Source organism: Ailuropoda melanoleuca, chromosome 1 (genome assembly GCF_002007445.2).
Source record: "Ailuropoda melanoleuca isolate Jingjing chromosome 1, ASM200744v2, whole genome shotgun sequence".
In the NCBI taxonomy this organism is placed as follows: Eukaryota; Metazoa; Chordata; class Mammalia; order Carnivora; family Ursidae; genus Ailuropoda; species Ailuropoda melanoleuca.
Genome location: NC_048218.1, coordinates 141,138,742 through 141,163,481, shown reverse-complemented (window position 1 = coordinate 141,163,481; position 24,740 = coordinate 141,138,742). Strand labels below are relative to the sequence as shown.

General features: G+C 38.7%; 1 protein-coding gene across 3 annotated transcripts in view; it reads right to left on the bottom strand.

Moving 5' to 3' along the window:
- The window catches only part of CDK14 (cyclin dependent kinase 14), a 546,012-nt gene that overhangs the window by 196,836 nt on the left and 324,436 nt on the right, over positions 1–24,740 (bottom strand). For all 3 annotated transcript variants that reach the window (XM_034667605.1, XM_034667608.1, XM_034667609.1), the window contains one exon: positions 15,936–16,029. In XM_034667605.1, the coding sequence (XP_034523496.1) occupies positions 15,936–16,029 (94 nt within the window). The remainder of the gene's footprint in view (positions 1–15,935; positions 16,030–24,740) is intronic.

Genomic DNA, 24,740 nt, shown 5'->3' with positions numbered 1-24,740 from the left:
AGGAAATGAGTGTTCTTCGGTCATGCTTCCATTCAGCTCTCTTACTTTCCTAGCAAAGAATCTGTAAGCAGTTGGCTTATTTAAAAACACAAACAAACACCCAGCTTGCCTCTTGTAGCATTTTCATGAATAAAATCATGACTTTGGAAACTAGAAGACAAAGAGAGAAAAATATCGGTAGAGAAAATAAAACCACTTTATTGCACGCCTCAGTCATTATTTTTCTCAAATTGGTGTTAAAGCAAGGCTGAAGTGGTGGCTGAGACAGGACAGTGTCCTGGTAAATAATAATTTAGTATTTCTAAGTCTGAAGATATTTACGTTGTGACAAATATGCCACCCTCTGTCTTAAAACTCAATGATAAAAGATTTGTACTAAAGTCACTGAGCCTTGTGTGATGGGTAATACCATGTAGCACCTCTCATCTTTCTTGAAGTCATGTCAATACAGGGCTGCTCAAATAAATGAATGCTCTCATTTTAACCAGCTCATACCAACTTGAATACACAGGAAGAAAAATGATCATTGGCAATGCTCCCCGTCTCTCCCCCCTCCTCCCAAAGTACTGATGATAGGTAGGTTTTTAATGCCTCAAGTTGACCTTGTTACTACACCATTTGCTCCTTTGTTTCAGTGGCTGGAACTTACTTCTCTTTGCCCTTCCCTGCCCCATCCAGCACTGCTACCATTACATTGCCAAGCAATAAATATTGTTATTGCCCAAGTGTCTATTCCCTTCCACACAGTAGCTCACTGAGAGAAAGAAGATAAAATGCCAGAAGGGAGCATCTTATAATGGACTCAAAGCAGACAATGGACTTTGCAGACAGTATTCTGCTTTGATGCACATACAGCATTTTTTTTCCTAAGGCTTGACTTTACAGAGCAGTTTCAGGTTCACAGCAAAATTGAGCCAAAGATACAGAGATTTCCTCTACAAGAGCATTGATTTTATTGTTTGCAAAAATGGAGCTTAAGATGTGGCAACATGAACAAACACTACTACATTTGTTTAAAATTATTTTGCTAGAGGGCTATAATTTCACTAAAGTTAGTTAACACCTTGCCGATGTCACATCTAATTTGATATCATGGTATAACAAGAGATCAAGATTATGAGACAAGCCACTCTATACAGTGATTACTTATGTCTAAAAGCAATTTTTAACTATAAAGAAGAAGATTAATAAGGAATTGGCAAGCCAATTTAGTTCCTTTACTATTTTAGCTTCCTGATTTCCTCAGTGATGCACACCCAGTACTAAAAAGAAAACTCAACAAAAATTTTGCCAAAATTCTTCAAAAGAGAAATTCACCGAAGCCCACCATCAGGTCTATCATGGGCACTCACAACGGCTGAATGAATTGAATCACATCCCAAGTGTCAATAATCGGGTCAAAACGTGCACATATCACTATTCCATGTGACAGATAAACAGTATTTCATCTTATTGGGAATAAAATGGGATCTGAGCTATGAACCTAATATTATTTTCCAAAAATGATTTGATTAATACCTTTTAGCTATTTACTTTTCACTTGGCAAACATGAAACATTTATTTTACTTAGAGCAAATGGATAGTAATTTGTTCCACTGAGCTTCAGTAAAATGATCCCTGCATCTGAATGTTACATGTTGTCTGCCGCTGGTGATTTACATATTATTAGAACAAGGAACTGTAAAAGGAGAACCTAAAGGAAAACATGCACTCCCATCTATTTTTAAGCTAGTAAACAAAAGAAGAGAAATTGTCTTTAAATTTTAAAGTGGCGCTTAATGTCATCCCCACAGAGTTTCCCCAAAAGATGCATTTAAAAAAGAAGACAGTGAAGTTTAAGAAATGTGATCATTTATCTGCAATAATTCTTTTTTTTTTAAGATTTTATTTATTTATTTGACAGAGAGAGAGACAGCCAGGGAGAGGAAGAAGCAGGCTCCCTGCAGAGGAGCCTAACATGGGGCTTGATCCCAGGACTCCAGGATCATTTCCTGAGCTGAAGGCAGACGCTTAATGACTGAGCCACCCAGGCACCCCTATCTGCGATAATTCTATCCTCATGAGTCAATACCTCTGCAGCCTCAGAGTGAATACTAATGCCTGATTTGCACAAAGCACTCCTGTGTTCCCCACCCACAGCCCCAAATCTTAAACAGGGGAGAAGAGCAAAAACAACTGTACTGCAAGGTCAAAACTGAAGGGAGACAGCAAAGAGGTTTGGGTAAAGAGACCAAGAGGCCCAGGAGAAGGAAAGAGAATTGGGATACCAGAAAAAAATTCACTGGGGGAGAGGGGACACTTCTCATATTTGGAAGGAAGGGTCATATTTAGACAGTATACAGAAGAGAAGAGGAATTCCTGGCAGGTGTAAAGTCACAGAAGTTTGTCACATGGGCTGTGTCCCTAAACCAATTCTTACCAGACCGACATTTCCTCTTGTTCTGAGGAAGAATATATTCAGACTCAAGTTTGCTGGCAATTTTAATATCTAGAGTTATTCAAAAGGAGCAGAAGATTGAGTTTAGATTAGGCACTACAATAAGAAAAAATTCTTCGAACGGTGTATTTAAGATAGATAGTTCTCAACACTTTCCCAGTACAACTACACTCACAGACAAAGAGATTTTAGGAAGAATACAAAAATGTCACAGCCTACACATACATGGAAAACATATGACTGTCATTGTCAAAAGAGATGAGTGAGATAGAGGACAAATTCAGCTCCAAGGTCAGATAATCTGTTAACTTGACTTAGTATAAAATTGTTCTCTAGGGGATGTGCTCCAATGACTTAGGTAGATTATTTTATATGATAAATTTTAATCAAACAGCCATTGCTTTCTATCAAGATATATAATAATGGGACATGAGATCAATTTAGGATAGAACGTTTTGAAAAGGCTTTAAAATTTTTTTTTTTCCTTGTAGGGGGTTGGTCAGGAGATGATACAAGGTCAGATTTTAAATGAACTCATACCTCACAAAAAAGATTAGCGGCCTGGACAGATTTATCTTTGTGAGTAAAGTCTTCTAAGGCCTCTACTCTTCTAAGAAAATAAGGGAGAGAAACAGCGTATTAATCAAGTGATCAGGCCAGACAGAAGTTACAGTGCTGCGATATGATGATTACAAGTCTTGTGTACACATTCTAATACTAGTCACCTAATATTATTAATACAAAGTGATGTGAAAGAAACTCCCAAATATACTTGTTATAAGGGCAGGTCCCTTGAGGGTAATATCAAAAGTATCCCTGTAAGAAACACAGGACTTAGTCTGACTGAATAGGGATTTCTATATTCTGGATAGGGTGCCTGCACTAATGAGGTTTTTAGCTTGTCATATCAAGCCAGAAAATTCAAAACACTCATAACGTTTCAAAGGAGGACATGTGCCTTTTAGAGTGGACGCTCTTAACCAAGAAGACTCATCAACCAACGCCTTCTTGTTTGTTAAAACACATAGAGGCCCATCCCCAGGGACTGATTCGGAAGGCCCCAAGTGAGGCCCAAGAATGAGTATTCATGAAATGATTCCTGAGTCACTCTAATGCACACTCCTTGTTATGAATCAGAGCAACACAACCAAACAACAAATAGAAAACAAAAAAGTATTTTGGTGTAAGAGTCGGCAGATTTAGAATTTCAGCTCAGTTCTGGTACTTACGAAACACGTCTTCTTAAAGAAGAGAAGTTCATATAATCGCTGAAGACAGTTCCCTCAGCTGTAAAACCAAAGTAACAGTAGCTCCCCTTTCTTGGTCATGGGATCAAAGGAGATTAGTAGTGATCTATTGCTGTAGAATAAGTCACTCCAACACTTAGGGGCTTTGAGTAACAAACACTTACTATCTCACAGTTTCTGTTAGTCAGGAATTCGGGTCCACCTTAGCTAGGTGCCTCTGGCTCAGGCTCTCGCACAAGGTAGTAGTAAAGTGTTAGCTATGGCTGTGTCTCACATGAAAACTCAACTGGGGAAGGATCCACTTCTAAGCTCACTCACAGAACTGTTGCCAACCCTTGGGTCTTCAACTGGCTATCAAAGGAAACATCAGTTTTTTGACTAGCGGGTCCCTCCACAGAACACCTTACAACATGGCAGCTGGCTCCCCACAGAGTCAGCCAGTGAGGCAGAAAGAGAGGGTGAACAAGAGGAAGTAGTAATCTTTTTTAACTTATCTTCAGAAGTCATGCCGCACCAAATATCCCGTCACTTTTGCCATAGCCCATTAGAAGCAAGTCTCTGGGTCCAGCTGACACTCAAGAGGAGGGGATTACACAAAGGCATAAATACCAGGAGGTAGAGACCACTGGAAGTCATCTTAGATGCTGCCGACCACAAGAGATAACAAAGGTGATGTTCTGAAGAATAAAAGACTTACAGGTCGAAGCACGTTGCAAATGGAAAAAAAGAATAATGGCAGAATTTGAGTTATGAAAATCTACTTTATGGATGACATTCTGAGGATCTGCTAAGAAGTGTCACCACCTCCTCTTTCATCTCAGATGTGTCACACTATGGCATCTTTTTTACCATCTTTTTCAGTCTGACACATCTGTGAACTTGTTAGTCAAGAAAGGAAAAAAAGGAGGGTGAGCAAATGAAGGACCTCATGACCTACCAAGTAGCACTCTGTGACAATTCACACTTTCATATTTATCATGAGAAGAGTACTGTAATGGCTATCAAGGGCATGGGGAAAAAAAAAACAAAAAAATCTAGAAGCTTGATTAAATTGTTTCCCAGATCGTTTTTCCTACAAAGCTGTTTATCAGCTCAACTTGGTGATATGCCCTAATAAGAGTTTATGTGACCACTGTGGCAGTTTTAAACCATGGCCCTGGTAGGAGAAGAAAGGGAAGAAGGGGGGGGGGTAAACAGAAGAAGGAATGAACCATGAGAGACTATGGACTCTGAGAAACAAACCGAGGGCTTCAGAGGGGAGGGGGATGGGGGATTGGGTTAGGCCGGTGATGGATATTAAGGAGGGCATGTATTGCATGGTGCACTGGGTGTTATATGCAAGTAATGAATCATGGAACTTTACATCAAAAACTAGGGATGTACTGTATGGTGACTAACATAACATAATAAAAAATTATTATAAAACAAACAAATAAATAAATAAACCATGGCCCCAGCATTCTTGACATTCTTCTCATCTAGAACTGGGGTCTTTGTCCCCTCCCTTTGACTCTGGGTGAGGGATTGTGACTGCTTTGTTGGATAGAGAGCCACTGAATGACTTCTGAGGTTAAGTTAAAGAGAAACCATGCAGTTTCCATCTGGTCTTCTTAGGACACCCACTCTTAGAACTCAACTCATACCATGAGGAAACTCAAACTACCCACATGGAGAAAACCTATGAAGGACTTCAAGACTGTGAAGAGAGAGATGTTTGTTCAATCCCCAGCTGCACAGGCTTCTCACTGTTCCTGCTCCAGCCACCATCTGTCTGCAACCACACAAGAGACCCCAAGTCCACCAAGTCCAGAACTGCCCTTAGTCAATTCTTGACCCTGGAACTATGACAAATAATTTTTAAAAAATGATTGTTGTTGATCTAACCCAGAGGTTTTTGTTTTTGTTTTTTTGGGGGGTAGGGGCAGAGGGAGAAGGGGAGAGAATTTTTAGCAAGCTCCACACTCAGCGTGGAGCCCGATGCGGAGCCCGAAGCAGAGCTCAATCTCATGACTCTGAGATCATGGCCTGAGCCAAAGAGTCAGACACGTTATCGACTGAGCCACCCAGGCATCCCTAACCCAGAGTTTTTGTTTTTGTTTTTTAAGATTGTATTTATTTATTCATGAGAGACAGAGAAAGAGAGGCAGAGGGAGAAGCAGACTCTCTGTGCAGCTGGGAGCCTGATACGGGACTCGATCCCAGGACCCTGGGATCATGACAGAGCCGAAGGCAGACGCTTAACCAACTGATCCACCCAGGCACCCCTCTAACCCAGAGCTCTGAGGTGGTTACATGACAAGAGATAACTACAGTAGTCAGTGAGTAGTCATATACTGACAATAAAGTTACGAATAATAAAATGGTAATATAAAACAGGGATATATTAGGTTAAAACATTTCCCAGACATTTAAGACTGTTAGACCACAGAGGTGAACCATCACCTCCAGAAAAGTCTTTGGTAAAGACTACTGCAATTAGAAATATTTACAGGTAGATGGATATGCCTAAAAGCAATCCTGTATTAATTGAAAGTAAACCATTACAAATCATAGAAACTAGAAATGTAGCACTTTTATTTCTATAATAATGTCTCAAATTGACAACCGATTAACAAATGTTGTTGGCAACTACCTTTCTGGTCATATGACAGTCACAAACCATTTGGCATTACACCAGCACTGAAAATACTATCCATTCCCCTCCACGTCTGCCCTCCCATACGCATGTCACCATTAGCCACGCGCCCTCCCTTCATTTCTGAATCATGTAGATCATGATACCTTTACATTCCTTTTTACTCCTCTACAACATTTACTCAAATCTCCCTCCCTTTCCTCCCCTTTCTTCTTTTTTACCTTTCAGCAAAACTTTTCATCCACATTACCAAGGGACACTCTCTGTCACCCCTCTGTTCTTGCCTATTCTAATACTTTGATCCATCAAATGTGCTTTCTTATATCTTTAGGGTCCTTTACCTTACAAACACCCTGGTCTTCATTGTTTTAAAAATATTTATGGCATATTATAAAATTTGTAAATCTTGATTTTTAAAATACCCTTAGGGTGACATCTAATCACCTTCCCTCAGTCAATTCTTAAAGTTGTCCATACTCAATGTTTCCAATTTTTCACTTACCCTTTAAGCCCACTGGAATCTGACTTCAAATATCCAACACTGTTGGAACTATTCCCTTAGAAGTTACCAACCAGTGGCCTCTTCTCAGCACCATCTTCTACTGACCTCACTGTAGTATCTGATGCAGTTGATACATCTCTCCTTCTTGAAATTCCTCTAACTTTTGACTTCCCAAAAATAAGTGCTTTCTGGCTCTCTGCATCCTCCAGATATTCTATGTCTTTTCTCTCCCTTAAACCATCATCTACTCTCCAAAACAGAAACATTTCCCACTTTCTTCTATCTATACCAATATTTCTGGTGAACTAAATCAGGAAGCTCAAATCCCTAGCTCCAGCAAAATTCCAACCTGAAACATGCACACGGGTGTACTTCCAACTCACTTTGTTGTTTCGCTTTCATGTCTGAATACTAGCACATACAGGATGTTAATGATTCACACAAAGTGAAGACTTCTCACAGAAGGAAATGCTTTATACGAAGGGGGTCAAAGTAACAAGAGTATTAAAAATCACATTGATGCACTAGAAAGAATGATCCTTAATTCACCAAATTCAGGCTTGAGAACTCTGACTTTGATACTATTATCATTAAGGACACACAAGTTGCTGTTCCTTTCACCTAAACAGTCCCCAGTATCTGCATGTCCCGTGCCTTCACTACCTTCGCAAGTATCACCTTCTGAGAAAGACCTCCCAAAACACCATCTGTGAAGTAGCATCTTTCATACAACATTTATGAGACACATTATACATTACTTGCTTATTATCTACCTTCATAGGAATGCAGGTTCCAAGAGAATAAGGACTTTGTGTTTTGCACTGCTCTCTTCCCAGAAGAGGGAAGAATATTTAGCCCATAGTAACTACATAATAAATATTTGTTGAAGAAATTAATGACTTAATAAAAAAGTGAATGATTTAATGAAAATATTATCATTTTCCATTCATAGAAAGTTTGTAACAATATAATGTAAATGCAAGAATACTCCAGGTAAAAAATACTTTTTTCACCAAGTGAGCTAATTCAAATTTCTATGTAACGATCAGCTAATATTCAAAAGGAAGTTTCTTTGCAAGAATTAATGGGATTAGCTATCATATAATGGGCTATCCTACTGTCCTTGTTTTTTCTTATGACAAATGACCCTACTAACAGTTTGCTACCAAAATTTCTATTAGCTTATTAATTAGCACAGAACTTTCTTTTTAAGAATGTCTATCTAATGTCTCCCTGTATGAATCACTCAATTGTTATTTCTTTAACATCTTTACTTTGACTTGATCTCTCTTTATATATTTTTCTCCCACATGGTCTTTTTTTTTGCCCCCATAGAATCTTGACCTGGGAGGATCTTAAGATATCATCATCCAGGGGTTTTCAACCTCTCTTTCAGCAGTGAGATGCATTTTGTACACAAAAACTTAATAAAGGCAGAGCCAGTAGTGGAGGGGCTGAAAGCGTGCCTCCCTTGAGCCTACCGCCACCATCCCCCTGAGACACTGGGGAGAATCATAAGACTCCTTTGAAAACCGTGGACAGTCTAAACTTTTCTAATTAAACCCAAATGTATTTTCTGTGTGGACTCTTCAATTTCTTTGACAGGAAACCCTTCTCCCCCTCTTGTCTAAAAGCATTTAATGAATAAATAGAGTGTGCCACACGCTATAGAGGCAGAGCGAGAAACACACTGAGGGAACGCAGAAAGGATGGACTCCTAACCCCTCCCACTAGCTAAACACACATGAACTGATCTGTAATTTCCCTGGAGGGAATTATTTCTTTTTCTCCCTCCTTACTTATCCTTCACTTCTCTGCTGTTCACCCTTACGCTGACTTTCATGTCCCTGCACTGATTCTCTCCTGGTCTAGCTCCCTACCTCTGCCTCGCCCCCTAAAACCATGAGCATCTGTAAGGTTTAGGCAGCACTCCACTGTGTTTCCCCCTCCACCTTTTCATTATTCAAGAACTACTATGGTTTGGGACCCAACTTTGTCCACTTTGGGTGAATGAACCCTTGAGCTTCGTCTTCCTCCTGGTTCTGCCGTGTATGATTTGTGGTATCCCCAGCTGGGGTCCCCTGCTGCCATATAAAGTCCAGGAACTTGAGTTGTCTTTTCCTTCCTCTCCGGGGGTGCTCCTTTTCAATGCTCCCATTATTTTCAGTGATCTCACTACTCAGTTTGTTTCCCAAGCTGAAACTCTGAAGTTATTTTGGATTCCTTTCTCTTCTGTATCATTTATATCCAAGACATATCACAACAGTTTTGCAACATCTTTCTGATGTGACTTTCTGGAAGCTATTCAAATGTAGCCCAGCTGACAGTACTTTTGAGGGGAGCAGGGACTGTGTCCTACCACCGCCTGTAGGTAGAGTGCCTGGACAGAATAGGTGCCTAATAATCCCTGTTGAAAGAATAACTGAATGGGATAAAAAATATGTGATGCTTAGTGTAGCATAAAAACCGCAAATTACCTAGTAATAGGGTAATGTGTTAGTACATTTGGGCACATTTAGAAGATATTACAGTATAATTAAAATAATGTTTTCAAATATATATTAATGGCTTGGAAATTGCTCCCAACTTAATGTGAAAATAAAGAGAAGCTGGATACAAAACCCTTAAATTTATTATTAACCCAATTGTGAAAACCTAGAAAAGAAAACAGAAAAAAGCTTAATACTGGTTATCTCTGAATGATGATTTTTATTTATTTTCATACTGCTTTAAAATTTTTCTCACTGCTTTATTTTTTTATAAACTTAACATTCTGAAAAAGATTGGCCACCATGTAAATAACTGTGCCAATTGATAAGCCTTGAAAGAAACACGTACAAATTAAAAGAGGTATTTGTTCCAGGATGGGAGGTATCATAATTTATCTCCCTGAGTTTGTTTTTCTAAAATTGATTTTAAAAATTATTTAATAGGGCACCTGGGTGGCTCAATCGGTTAAGTGTCCAACTCAATTTTGGCTCAGGTCATGATCTCAGGAGCCCAGCAGGGCTCCCAGGTGAGTGTGGAGCCTGCTTAGGATTCTCCCCCTGCCTCTGCCCTTCACCCCCGCTCTGCCCCCTGCCCTGCACTCATGCACACTATCTTAAAAAAATATTTTAAAAATTACTATTTAATATTTTCAATATCCTTCAACCCAACATGTATTGCTTAATTCTCTACAGTGTTCATGTAGCTGAATTTACCATCATATATTAATCATGTATTAATTTTGCTAAAATGCCATTTTAACATTACTCCAGTTAAAAAATTATATTATCTCCTTATTACTTTATAGATAAAATAAGATAAAAAGTCCTCAATCTATCAAAGTCCAGTCTCGAACATCCAATCTCACCTTCCACCCATATAGGACAGACTCCCACTGTCCCCACTTCGCTTCTGTACCATTGCCTGATGTCTCCATCTCCCTTATTCCACTTCAATTCTTATACTCTCTTCAATGCTTGACAAAAATTTTCTTAGCAATTTTCCCTTTAAACACCCACAGCCTTTATGCATAATCCTGTAATATCATGCATTTTTAGAATTAAAAAAGGTTAGAGCTGCAAGACATTATTGAAATCATTTAGTTCAAATCCTCCCTTTATGGATGCTGAAACCGCACTCCAATTAGAAAAGGTGACTTATTCAAGGATAACAACAACTTAGGATCAGAAGCCAATATTTAACTTTTTGAGTTCAGTATTTTAACTAATACAGGATCTGCCACTGTTACTGGGTCTCCCTTCTGCTGACCAATTCCTCAGCAATTATTCGTGACTTTATTCTTAAAGGTATGTCTTGCCGGCCCACCTTGCCGGCCCACCTTGTCGTCAGTTTCCCCAGGGCAGACACCATGGCACACAATTCCTTTACATCTCCCTTGTATCTAGTGCAGCAAAGCGAGCGCTGAAGCAGTACACCAGAAGTGACCGCAAGCAAATTCAACAGTGGCACTGGGGATACGGTCCGTGATCCCAATATTCTATCTTAACAATGTGGCTCCTACATCCAAGTGGATGGTAACAGCCATTAAAGATAATGACCATTGGCTTTCTCTTCCTTTCTACGTGGCAGTTCTGGCCAGTCATGAAACCTCAGGGTTATCGTTCGAGCTAAGATCCTGGAAACAGAGCCAGGATAGGGAAACAAGGACTGGAACCGAATCTGAAGACCACATTTCGACAGTCCTTTGTGAAACACAGAGGCTTAAGGAAGGATGTGACTTAATAGCAAGGCTGAGTAATAGCTTTCAAAGTTGGAAGTGGCTCTTTTCTCACAAACACACACCCCCACACCCACACACACACACACACACACACACACGTAAATTGTGAAGGACATATATATGAGGAAGAGGAACATTTTAACAACTGCACCAATCGAGTAATGTACAACAGGTTAACAAACAACTGGTGGATGAAATTTTACTGCAAGCCCAAAGATCTAGAAACCAGGGAGAGGTGAGATCCTCAGGGTTATCAACATTCAAAGGCAGGGAGAACAAGGACAGCCCCACAACAAACTCACGCCAGCTCCTCTGTCACAGCCACTGTAACTTGGGCCACAAGCCACGCAAACCCAGAGGCATCTGCCAAAGGTCTCCGGCAGCTGTGCAAGCATTCTCTGCCATTTGTTCAGCTGCCATGAAGTGGGAGAGCCACATATTCCCAGGGTTCCAGCAAGTGGATTTCTTTCTCAATTCCGGACAATGTGATTAGAATACAAATTTTTTTTTTATTAGTCCTGATTTTGTCACTCTGAATATATATTTACTAGGATGAATACATCTACTGCTTAGTTTTGCAGCTAAGAGAGGGGAATAGCATACCTCATGCCACGCTAAGAAATAGGTCATGCTGGAGAAATGAATATAAATCACTCTTTTCACCCAACAGCGCAGTTACTGCTTAGACAAGTAGGTGCCCATTCACCTGGCAATTCAAAATGTCTGGAATATAATTTGTCAAACTTCCATCACTTTCCTTTCTTTCTTGCATATGAGTATCACAATTTCAAGGAAAATGATTAAGTGGAGAAATCTCAGACTGTAGCAGAGCCAGCTCACCTAATATACACCAACACAGTTATTATGCTGCAGAAATAAGTTCAATGCACTTGTAAAAAATGTGAACTGCTCCTTTCCACCAAACGAGGGAAACAGAAAAAAGAGAAAGAGAAAATCTTCAAAAGAAAAATATAAGGGCTTTCTGACTGGTCTTTGTTGCCTTTCATATTTGTTGTAAAGACTCAGTATGTGGGAGTTAATTGTATTAGTTATCTTGGGTAACAAGCTATTAATTTTGTTCTTCATAGTTATTAACCACCTTTCTATACACAGTTCACAGGCGAATGAATGGACATAATCCCTTTATTAAAATACAAAACAAACCAAATAATCCCATGTTTCATGACTTCTCAAAGTTGATTATCTCCTTGGCAATGCTTTACCAGAGGCCAGAGAGACAACTGCCACTTTAGAAAAGAGTCTCTGGCAATTTATATGAGAAGCCTGTGAAAGGAGATTTAATCAGACATTAATAGTAATTCCGATTCAGACCAGACGTAAAAGGTCACCAAGGAGAAGCATTTTTTCCCAGTGATTCAACTATATTGGATTAGTAAAATTTCTTCTTCCAGTGACCTCACAACTCCTGAGAGAGTCTGCTTGTTTGATGGGACACACTGCTTTTTGCAAATTTAAACAATTTGGTAGAGAAAGTAAGTATTTAAGATGATGACATTTACTGTCTCAAGATGTCTGTAGATTCCTCTCTTTGTGGTCATGTCTCATTCTTCAGAGTAAAACGTAATACTATTTAATTCTAAAGCAGCAATTTTATATACATAATGACTTTTATCTCCTAATTGTTAAAGGACATTTTACATGTTCGAATCATTATGCGTGTTAAAAAAAACTACAGTAAATGAAGAAACTATTACCATCGATCATGATATTTATCTGCATTTAAGGAGCTCTGTGCTCTAACAGGAGCAAACAGTAGTTTCATGTACCAATATTCCTATGGGAAATCTGCAATGATTTCTTTCTTTGATTTATTAAAAGCCTAGTCATAGCTCAAAGGTCTCTGAATACCCACAAAATTAGGAAATTATTGCCATAAAATTAAAAAAAAATAATAGGTAAATCTGCAAACAGGAAGCAATCCAACAAGATAGTACCTATTGGAAATCACTGCATCACAAAAATAATACATAAAATGAATCTTTGACTAAGTTCTAGCAATAAACTGTGCTTTTATGAAACTCATTTTTTGGTTCTATAACTGTATTTCATTTATATAACCATTTCCTTTTCTTTTAAATTCATTTGGAAATAATGTATATATGAAGATATTTCTTTCTATATGATTCCCCTTTGAAGTTTTCTGATTTCAAATATAGTAAATTAGTGATTTTAGTATAAAAATCAGTAATTTAACAAGATTATATAAGCATTATTCAATAATTATTGCAGAGTGAACAGTTAGGTTGAAACTAAAGTTTAGGAAATTACTCTCAAAATATAACTAAGTGGTATTATTATAGTTGAGCTTCAAATAAATTAAAAGGCTAAATATTTGAAGATATGTTTTAGCATAAAAATCTTTATGAGGCAAACCACATTAAAATTCCCTCTTCTGCTATTTTTTTCAATGACATAAAAATAAACAAGTTTATTATACTTTTAAGAAAACAGTTCTGGAAAGTTATTTAAAATAACTGAATGAAAATAAAAGCTTTGGTAGAAAATAGGAAAAGAAAATATTTATAAAAACCACACATTTATGCAAAGGTCCATAAAATATTAATAAAGAAATATAATTTATTCTTAGATGGGAAAGCTCAGTTTTATATATTTTCTTCCCTATATAACCTATGGGCTCAGTACAATCTCAATCAATTCAGTAAGAGGTTTTCTTAAGAATAGGGAGAAGGAAATGTTTCATGACTTTAGATGAAGGGATCAAAGTGCAAGAACAGTCAATAAATTTACGAATATTAAATGTTATTGAATTAAGGACTTTGAATTCTAATAATTGTTTTTAACTAAGTGGATTAGTATGCAAACGACGCATCTGGCAGCACTTAATAATAGTTAAAAAAAAGCAAGCTATTAATATGGGGCTGATTAAGCAAATACTGTCTCATCCATGCAATGAAACACTCCTTTGTCATTAAGAATGATAAGTTTCTGGATTCATTTTCCAATGAAAGATTTAATCACATATTGTTAAGTGAAAAAAGATATTTTAAAAGGTATACAAAATATGATTCAATTTTTCTTAACGTGTGTAGAAATGGAGGATATATGTAAAAGTACTAAATGTGGCTTTTTCTGCTTGCTAGGACAAAGGGTGAATTTTCAGCTTTTGTACTTTTTGACACTGGAAATTTTCTGTATAAAGATGCATTGTTTTTATAATCATAAGACATTTTAACATTCAGTGTGGGAATTTATGGATAAAATATAAATTAAGTAAAATTAAAAGGAAAGTGGATACAGACTGCTTCGGGGAGAAGAACTCAATATGGCAACACTTGGAAGAGGTTTCTATAATATTAGGGACTCTGCTATTTGTCCATCTGCTATGATTTACAAGGGCATCTGGAGTATAGGATACAGCACGGAGGAATCACATGTGCTTTGATTCCCTAGTTTCCATATGTTAATGCTGCATTTGCATAACTCAAATACATGCTAATACGGTAAGTTCATCTCTTGCTATGGTTTATACTAACATTTGCCCCAGTGAGTTCTTACGGAAGTATTACTAAAGAAGGAAAAAGTATGTCATGTGATTGACTGCTATAACACATGTAGCTTGGATCCTTTTGGCAAAGACCTTAATTTGTCTAGCTCTGATTCCATGTTTTAAAAAATAGGTTTATATGAATATTAGTTAATGTGGAAGTTCTACTGAATAAAAATATTCAGTGTAAATGATTTGATAAAAATAATAACTTGTGGGATATTAACTATGTGGCAAGCATAGTTCTAAAAGCACTTTATGTGTAGTAAGTCAATTATTCCTCAAAACAACCTATGAGATGGGAGCTGTTATTAGCCTTCATTCTTCCCAAGGGAAATTAAGGCTCAGATAACTAAATCCCTTGCCCAAGGTGACAGTGTAGGTGATAAACTCAGATCGTCTAGCACCAGAACACATTTTCTCTTTGTGCAGATTTTTAAAAATTGAAACGCTTTTAATTTTAGAATAGTTTTAGATTGATAGAAAAGTTATGAAAAACAGTACAGAGAATTCCCGTATACCCCTCACCAGCTTCCTCTTTAAATCTTAAATGGTGTATTTGTCACAACTAACTGTACACTGATATTTACTAACCTGCACACTTTACTTGGATGTCACTCGGTTTTCCTTAATGCCCTTCTTCTGTTCCAGGATTCCATTCAGGATACCATATTACGTTGAGCTGCCATCCTCCCTAGCCTCCTCTGGGCTATGACAATTTCTCAGTTTCCCTTGTTTTTAATGACCCTGTTTTGAGGAGTACTAAGCAGGTATTGTGTAGAATGTCCCTCAAGTTTGTGTGATGTGTTCTTCATGATTAGCTTAGGGTTAGAGTTTTTGAGAGGAAGACCACAGAGGCGGTGGCACATTGTATCAAAGGTACAGGCTACCAACATGACTTAACTTTGATGATGCTAGCCTTGAAGACCTGACTGAGCTGGTTTTAAAGTTACCCCCCTTTTTCCAAGCTCTACTTGACTGAAAAAGTTACCAATCAAAGTCCACATTTAGGTGGGTGGGTGTGGGAGGGAGTTAAGCTCCACCCACTTAAAGGGGTGGGGGCGTCTACATAAATTGAAATTCTTCTGCCAGAGCCCTCATTTTTAACCCACAATTCTACATTACGGCTGACATCCTATTGTTTCCTACCATTTTGGCACATTATTCATGAGCAGTAGTTTAAAAACACAATTCTTAACTAATTTCCTGCTTTTTCAAAGGTGCAAAAAAATACGTTAGAATTAAATGTGACAACCAGTAAATTTGTTTTAAGTCATTTTCCACTAGCACTGTACAATTTGTCATGAAAGGATGAATTAGAAACTAATTTTTCTCAGAAGCACTCTGTAAAGAACTTACCAGAAATATTCGTTCAAGCTGATCCTGAATGTCTTTCATTCCCGGAAAAGCAGCAACCCCTTGGATCATTTCGACAAAGATGCAGCCGACTCCCCTAAAGAGAGAAGAAAGAATTGTACAAAAACTCCAATATATACTGGAAGATTAAATCTGGAATTGGGACGTCTACTCCTACAGAGGAGAAACAATAAATAAATGACATTCTTAATGAGTACCAAGGGCTGTGCTGCATATATCTAGACCCTACTTCTTTTCTTTCCCCCTCTGTCTAGTGCCCTGAAAGGTTTCTAATAGATGCAGCTACACTGGGCTCAGGAAACGGTGGCAACCAGTAAAATGTAACACTCAGCAGCTCCACCTTACTTATAGGAAACAGTCAAGAAACTCTTCAGCCTGATATAGAAAGCCTCCAGTCTTTTTCAAATACTCCTTTCCAACTTCATTTCACGAATTCTTAATATATTGTCTTCTCAAGCTGCCCAGGGGTTCTCAACCTCTCTTTTGCATCAAGATCAGCGGGGGTAACTTTGAAAAACTGTGAATAATCTGAACACAAACCCCATAGATCTTGTCTCAATCAGTCTAGATTGGAATCCAGGTGTTGACTCAGGCTGCTCAAGTGAGTCAGGGCAGCTACACTGAGGATCGCTGAGCTGGACTGACCTGCCTGTGGACCAAGCATAAAGCCATACAGCCTGACTCGAATTGCTTCACTACCTACCACTCCCTCCTTCTTCATTCATTTGGCTCTAAACATATAAATCCAACCCAATTTCTGTAATCTAATTAAAATACCATTTCTTTCACAAAGTCTTCTATGAGCATTCCAGCAGACAGAACGGCTCCCTTTATGAGTTTATTTTGTTAAGTTCTCATTCAATATATCAGCCATCTACTATGGTCAGCTTCCCCTCCTCACTCAGCAGGCCCTGCTCACAGTCCTTGTCTAGCAAGGTAGTCCAGCACATCAGGAGACTTGCCTCCCAGACCACAGTGGCCTGCACCTAACTCAGTAGGGACAACCGATCCCTAGTACAGGCAGAGAGCCAATCAGATACTTCTGCTGAGACTTTAACAAACAATCACTTGGGAGAGGGATGGAAAGAAACTAGCAAATGTCAATGGCATAAATCACATTAATGACAGAGCACTAGCAAGAACAGTCTTCTTGCAGATGAAGTCCCCTGAATTGACCTGGTTCCTGCCTTCCTAAGCCCTGGATGTTCAATTGCTTTTGGTAGCACTCTGTACCTTCTAGCAATTCTCCAGGATATATATATATATATATAGTAAAATATATATATTTTTAAAATAGTTCTACCTTGAATGGGTTTATGTTCCTGAAAGCATTCTAATGAAGTCATGAACATACTGGGATACTTCAATTGTTGCACTCATATTCAACTTAGGGTGAGCAAAACCCTTGTGTCTTTAACTTACTTCAGATCCTTTAGAGGTTAAGGACAAGACATTGCATCTCTATAACTGTCCCATTTGTTATCACAGTTGTATATAAACAATGTATTGAATTAAAGAAGTAATGCATTTGCAGAAATCTCTATTACAGCACATAATTTCTATCCGAATTAAACACCAAGAGTAAACAGAATCAAAATGACTAAAAACAAATAAATGCTACCTTATATATCATAAAAATAATTCCATTTAAATAACAAAGAATTAATTTTAAAATCAGTGTCGTAGGCAGATTGGGTTTAACACAAGTTGTCTTCATTTAAGATTTGAGACACAACATACATTTTGACAATTATTTTATTAGCATATTAAAATACAATGACATTCTTATAAATATTTGTGCTTTAGATGCCTGGTTAGGTCTAAAACTTCAATTTAGTGTCTTTCCAAATTTTTATGCCAATAATTCTTTTCTAAGACTATTGACCTACATTTCTACTGTCCTTTTTTTTTTTCCCAAGATTTATTTATTTATTTTAGAGAGCAAGCACAAGCAGGAAGGGTAGAGGGAGAATAAGAGAGAATCCCAAGCAGGATTCTGAGCTGAGCACAGAGCCCAACGTGGGGCTCCATTTCATGACCCGCGATCACGACCTGGGTTGAAACCAAGAGTCAGACGCTCAACGGACTGTGGAACCCAGGCGTCCCTCTTCTGTCTTCTTATTTATGTTACGTAAAATATCTTGGATCTTCAATAGCTACTGACACTTTCCTTCTTCTTCTTCTTTTTTTTTTTTTAGCATTCAGAATACACTCTCTATTTGGCATCATGTGGCTTTCATCTTTCCTAGCACAGGCTGCAGCTCTGAACATGCAGACCCTCAGCACAAGCCCCAGTCGCCCCCACCGGGTCCCCAGCCACGCTGGCCGGTGAGGTCACCATAATACACACTCACAGAAATGCTGTTACCACTACTCATGCTTGGTCCACAGCATCTCCATAACACGATACTTAGAACAATTAAAAGATAAATCTATGCTGCAATTTCACTCAGTTGGAATACGATGACATAGCATTTCCACAGGCTTTTATCTGCTTAGGCAGCTAAGGGACATGGATTCTCATTTCTAATGGATGTTTCTGATGACATCATTTTCCAAAGATGTGTGAGGGCATACTAATAAAGCTGACAGAATTATACTTAAAGGATGTATAAAAGGAGATAGAATGCACAAGAAAATTAAAGAGCAGAAGTGTCAAACATATCAACACACTAGAGCCTGCAGAATACTTTATTACTGGAGCTGCCTTATTGCCACACAGCAATAACAGCCCTTCAATTTAATATGACGGGACTATTTCCTGCTTTACTCCCCCCCCCCACCCTTGCTACCCTCTATTACCCTGCACTCCCTAGCTCTTGATGGATTAAGTTGACTGCCCTGCGGCATACTGAGAAAGAATTCAATCATTTAAGTTCTATACTTATGATATATAATCTTATTTCAGGAAATGTCTCCTTTAATTTGTTGCTTCTTTTCACAATTTGAATAATTATGTAATTATCACCTACACAGTCTAAATTTTTCAAGAATAAGAACAGGTCACAAAGCTTACAATTAAAGCTGTCACAGGATGCAATGTGTTCAAACTCTCACACAGGATTAGCTACCTGGGAAGATAATGCATGAAACACCCACCCATGCTCATGTATCCTACAGTTCTTCCAAACTGAAAACTTCCAAATTGAATTTATGCTGCAGATGTGTGATTTCTTCACCACAGTTCAAAATAAGATTTTAAGCAGAATTGGTAAATTTTTTTAAAAGATTTATTTATTTATTTTAGAGAGAGCAAGAGAGCAGGGTGCAGGGGTGGAAGGGGCACAGGGAGAGGGAGAGAGAGAGAATCCCAAGGGCTTAACTGACAGAACCACCCAGGTGCCCCAGAATTGATAATTCTCTGTAATTATGATTATGGAGGGACAACTTTTTTAGGTTGAAGGTCAAAAATTTGGGAGTTCTTATTTTGAAAAAATATACAAAGTTGGGGCACCTGTGTGGCTTAGTTGGTTAAGTGGCTGACTCTTGATTTTGGCTCAGGTCACGATCTCAGGGTCCTGGGATCAAGCCCCACATCGGGCTCTGTGCTCAGTGGGGAGTCTGCTGGAGATACTCTCTCTCCCCCTCTCCCTCTTCCCCTGCCCCATGCTTGCATGTGCATTCTCTCTCTAAAATAAGTCTTTAAAGTATACAAAATAATGAATAAAAAATTGAGTACAAAAGTGAACTCAGAATGAGAAAATAAATCAAAAGGAATCACAAATATTTAAAAGCTAACATAGGACAAATAATATTAAATTCAGAAAAATAATGTAACATGTTTATTAACTGACACACCTCTCTAATACTTTTCTTTCTGCTAGTCTGGCTGCATAATCTTTGATAACCTCTTCTATAAGAATTCTAGAATATTTTCTACAAAGAGAACACAGTGATAAGTTAGTCTTTCCTCTAGCATAATGATGATTTTCTTTCCTGATGGTCTAGTAGAAAAGTTTTCCTTTCTTTCAGCTTCTCTTCTCCTATTAGTATAGTCATGTAAACTTTTAGGACTGTCGTAAATTTGGGGAAAACTATCAAGTTTCCTTCAAGTATGTCTGTGTACTAGAAACACAGTAATTCTAAAACATTCTACACAATTCCCATATAAAGACCGAAGGAGCATAGGAGGGCATGCTCAGCCCAGTGTGGAGAGTGTGGAAGCACCTGCACTCCTGAAGTCTAACAGGACTAGGAAAGTGGAACGTGGTGCGTACTGGGGTGATGGCACGGGAGTGGGAGTGGGGCATTTAAAACAGAGAAAGAGGAATCTTGGGAGAGCCAAATGCTGTTATAATGTCTGTGCTTAGAAAGTGGGAGAGAGAGTTAAAAAGAGAGCAGAAGGCCATACACCAGGCTAAGAACTTTGCCTTTTATTCCTGGGCTAGGTCTCAGTTTTTTTCTGCATCCTAGGACTCGTGATGGATGGAGCTCAACAACTGGTCATACAGGTGAAAAACCCAGATTACAGGCAGATCAGGATATAACCATCCTCAGGACAGAAGCAATTACAATCATTGGTTGTAAAGCCACCTCATTCTTCCCCACTCCTGGCAGCAAATGAATGAAACAAGCAGGATTTTCAGCCCTCTCTCCAGTGGGGGGCAAGGGGGCCACACACAGTAATACACAGGGGTATTAAACTACAAACTACAGACCAGATCCTGCCCAGTGCCTGTCTTTATAACCTATAAGCTAAGACTGGCTTTTACTTTTTTAAATGGTTGAAAAAAAACCAAAAGATGAATATTTGATGATACACAAACATTACATGAAATACAAATTTCAGTGTTCATAACTAAGATTTTATTAGAGCCCAGCCACACATTCATTTCTGTGTTGTCTGTGCTGCTTTCTCATCCTCACAGCAGGGGTGAATAGCTGCTACAGAGACCACATGCCCTGAAAAGCCTGAACTGTCCTTCACAGACAGTCTGCCAAACCCTGATCTCTGTTACACTTCACCTGCATAAAAACATACTTGTACATAGAAGAAATCACCTTCATCAGTTATGGAGAGAAAAATGAAAGAACTACATAGTATGGTTATTTGTGAATAAATCACAAATAGAAATGGACTCTCAGAAATGATGTGGCTTTTCACTATTTTCCTCAGCAGTTTTCCTGTGGAAGATAACGCTTTAAAACTTTCCATGCATTTTGCCAAAAAACTAGTAGATTTTTAAAACTTGATTGAAGATGGATATTTTCTTCCTAAAGTGTTTTTTCTATCTTCAAGTATTTTTAACTAAGAAATAAACTGGGAGCAAATGTGTAGGGTGACTTTTAATAACACTGCTCATACAACCACTTCTGTAAGGACTTCTCAAGATAGAGAGTTTGGTGAGTTGATTTGAAAAATGGATAGGGTGGAAGGAGAATTTACTTTTAGGAACTTTTTTCAGAAGTTTTTGTTTTGTGTTTAGGCCAAATTTTATTGTGTGGAAGGACTACCTTTTATTTTTATAAATATTAGGAAATTTTATCTGATAAATGAAAATATATATAATATAATATAACATATGATATAAATATAAGCTTTCTGTGTTTGGAAATGATTTCAAGTTATTTTCTTTCCATCTGCCTTCCCTCTATCCTCATCTAACATCAGCATCTCTGTTTTGATAAAAGGAGACGAATTAGATTTTTAAAATTATATCTTGAACTTTTTTCTACTTTAAAACTAAGAATGGAGACCTGTGCGTGTGAAGTCCCCACATGCTTGCCAACTTCACATCACATCTCTACCCAGGAGATTTCTTCTGTTCAGTCATGCCGCTCTGCTGTCTGTCCCTGAAACATGCCGTCCTCCACCCCATTTCAGGATGTGCACATTAGCTGCTGTTCCTTCCTTCCAGGACACATTTCCCCTCACTCTGCATGGAGTCAGCTCAAATGGCTCCTTCCCAGCCACCATATGTAGGCTTTCCCATTACTGCCCAGGCTCCATGTTTCACCCTCCATTCTCTAGTTTGTTTCCTTCCTCACATTCAAAGGATATTCACTTGTCTTTGCTTTTTTGGGCTGTGTTTCCTCTAGATGGAAGACCAAGATCAGGGACCAAGTTGTGTTCATCACCTTATTCCCAGGACACAGCAGAGTGTCAGCACATAGTAAGGGCTCAAAAATATTTGGTGACTGAATGAATCAAAAGCAATGCAAGCTCCCTCCCCTCTCCCTGCTACTACCAAGTAAGAGCTGAGCCCAGCAACCTGTTTTCAAAGGGTAGAGTATGGAGGCGGAGATGGGAGCCGGGTGACAGATGACAACTTTACAATGGAGAAAGCTGGCAAACAGGACTTTAACTATATGATCAAAGTTAATGTCACCAATGATAAGTCATGTTGACAGCATGTACCCTTGATGTGATGTGATGAGAAGGTCCACTTCACTTCTGTGGTCTTCCTCCCCAAAACATTAGATGAACCCAAACTGAGGGACAGTCTACAAAATGTCTGACTGGTACTTCTCAAAACTGTCAAGGTCATGAAAAACAAAGAAAAGTCAGAGAAATTGTCATAACCCAGAGGAAACTAAGAAGACGTGACAACTACCTGTAATGTGCTATCCTGGACGGGATCCTAAAATACAAAAAAGAAATTAAGGAAAAATGAATGAAGTCAAAATAAAGTTGTTTAGTTCATAGCAATGGGACATTGTGGGGTCCTGAGATGACACAAACATCTGTCCATAGCACATGTAGTTGTGTAAGATGTTAACAATGGGGGAAGCCAGGTGAGGATGATATAGAAATTCTCTATTGTCTTTACAGTGTTTCTATAAATCTAAAAGGATTCTAAAATTTAATGTTTATTATTAAAAAAAATGAAGGACTGAATCTCCTTGGAACTGTATATAGAATTGGTCATTTTAAATAGAGGAGCCGTAGCATTCTGAGTTTTCACTGTATGAGAGAAAAAGAACCTCTGTGCATTTTGATGAACGTTTCCTTGGACGCAGCATGAGCCACCTACGTGGGCTAGACGGTGAGATGTCAGTTAAGGTTCGACCTGAAATAACTTGGGCAGCAAGCTAATCAGAGATGAATTTTGATATAAAGATATTTGAAAACTGATACGTACACTCTATGGCAAAGGAATTCAAGATGAAAAATTTACCTGAACTATTAAGTTTGGGGCATTAGCGGGGAGTGAGAATGTAGAGAAAAAATGGAATTCCCAGAGAAGGGGCAAAAACTTTTCTCCATCAGAGTAGGGAACAGCAAGCTCACCACCACTTCTCTAGGAAGGTGATCTCTCAGACAGGGTTAGGTCCCCTAACTCCAGCTTCTTTTTTTTTTTTTTAAAGATTTTTTATTTATTTGACAGAGATAGAGACAGCCAGCGAGAGAGGGAACACAAGCAGGGGGAGTGGGAGAGGAAGAAGCAGGCTCATAGCAGAAGAGCCTGATGTGGGGCTCGATCCCAGAACGCCGGGATCACGCCCTGAGCCGAAGGCAGACGCTTAACCGCTGTGCCACCCAGGCGCCCCCTAACTCCAGCTTCTGATGTTACTTCCTGCAACTGTAATGTATTTAACTTATAAAAGGACCAGCCACTGTCATGGTTCTCAGAACCAGAATTTGGGTCTCTTACTTTGAAGACACCGCTCAGATGAGTCGAAGTGGTTTTGGCAATATAGCAGCCCTCCCAGACCTGAACGAAATAGGGTTAGTCACTACAGTCACCAGTTAAGATGCACTGTAATGTACCTGTTTATTAAAATCCCCTTGGATAAGTTTATATCCTTCAACTAAAATAGGAATTCATTAGATCCCTCAGCTCTTATACGCAAATAATATCAGCATTTGACACACGGCCTTTCAAGTGGATTATACTCAATTTTCTCATGAAGACATTAATGTTACAAGATGTTAATTAACCCAGTAGATCATTATCTCACAGGAAGAAATATAAAACAGGACCTAGAGGTTATTATTTTTCTACTTGGCATTAATCTTATTCTGGTCAGCAAAAAATAAAACATTGTTCTCCTTCTTTCCTAATTCTCAGGGCAACAGTTTGGGTTCAGTCCCAGTACACAATGTAGAGGGACTTTAATATTTTAAAATATGGTGCAATCCAAATCTCAAAAAAACCACCTCGCCTGGACTTTAGCTTCTAATCTCATCCACATATTGGCAAAGGCTTGCAATTCCTTAGGATAGAAAGCTTGAAGCAGACAAGTGACGGTTTCCTCCCCCAGTCTCAGCGCGTAACCAGAGTCCCGGAGGGATCACGGCACAGCTTAGCCTGTGCATCTGAGTCTGCGCGCAGAGGACAGGGACCCGCCCCGCTCACGCTATCACCTGCGTGGGGTGGTGGCGGGGGGGCTACTCAAGTTCAGAGAATCATTTAGAACCACTCAGAACTATCTGCATTGTCAGAACATTTGGAAAGAGGGCTGTAGATAAAGAGTGTCAAGCTGCTTCCGGCAGGAAGAAAGCAGATGACCACGACTCAGCGTTAGGCTGGCACCAGATATGTCCTCAAAGCCTGTGTGTCAGTCAGTGAAAAATCACCTGAAGTTTTGCTTCTTAACCCTTTACTGTGTATGCTAATCAGGTGGAGATCTTAGTAGAACACAGAATTCTGACTGACTGGGTCTGGGCTGAAGCACGAGATCTTACCTTTCTTTTTTTCTTTCTTTCCTCTCTTTCCTCTCCTTACTCTTCTTTCTCTCCTTCCTTCCTTCTTTCCTTCCTTTCTTTCATTATTATTTATTTTTATTTTATTTTTTTTAGAGAGAGAAAACGACTGAGAGAACATGGGGGGGAATCTCAAGTAG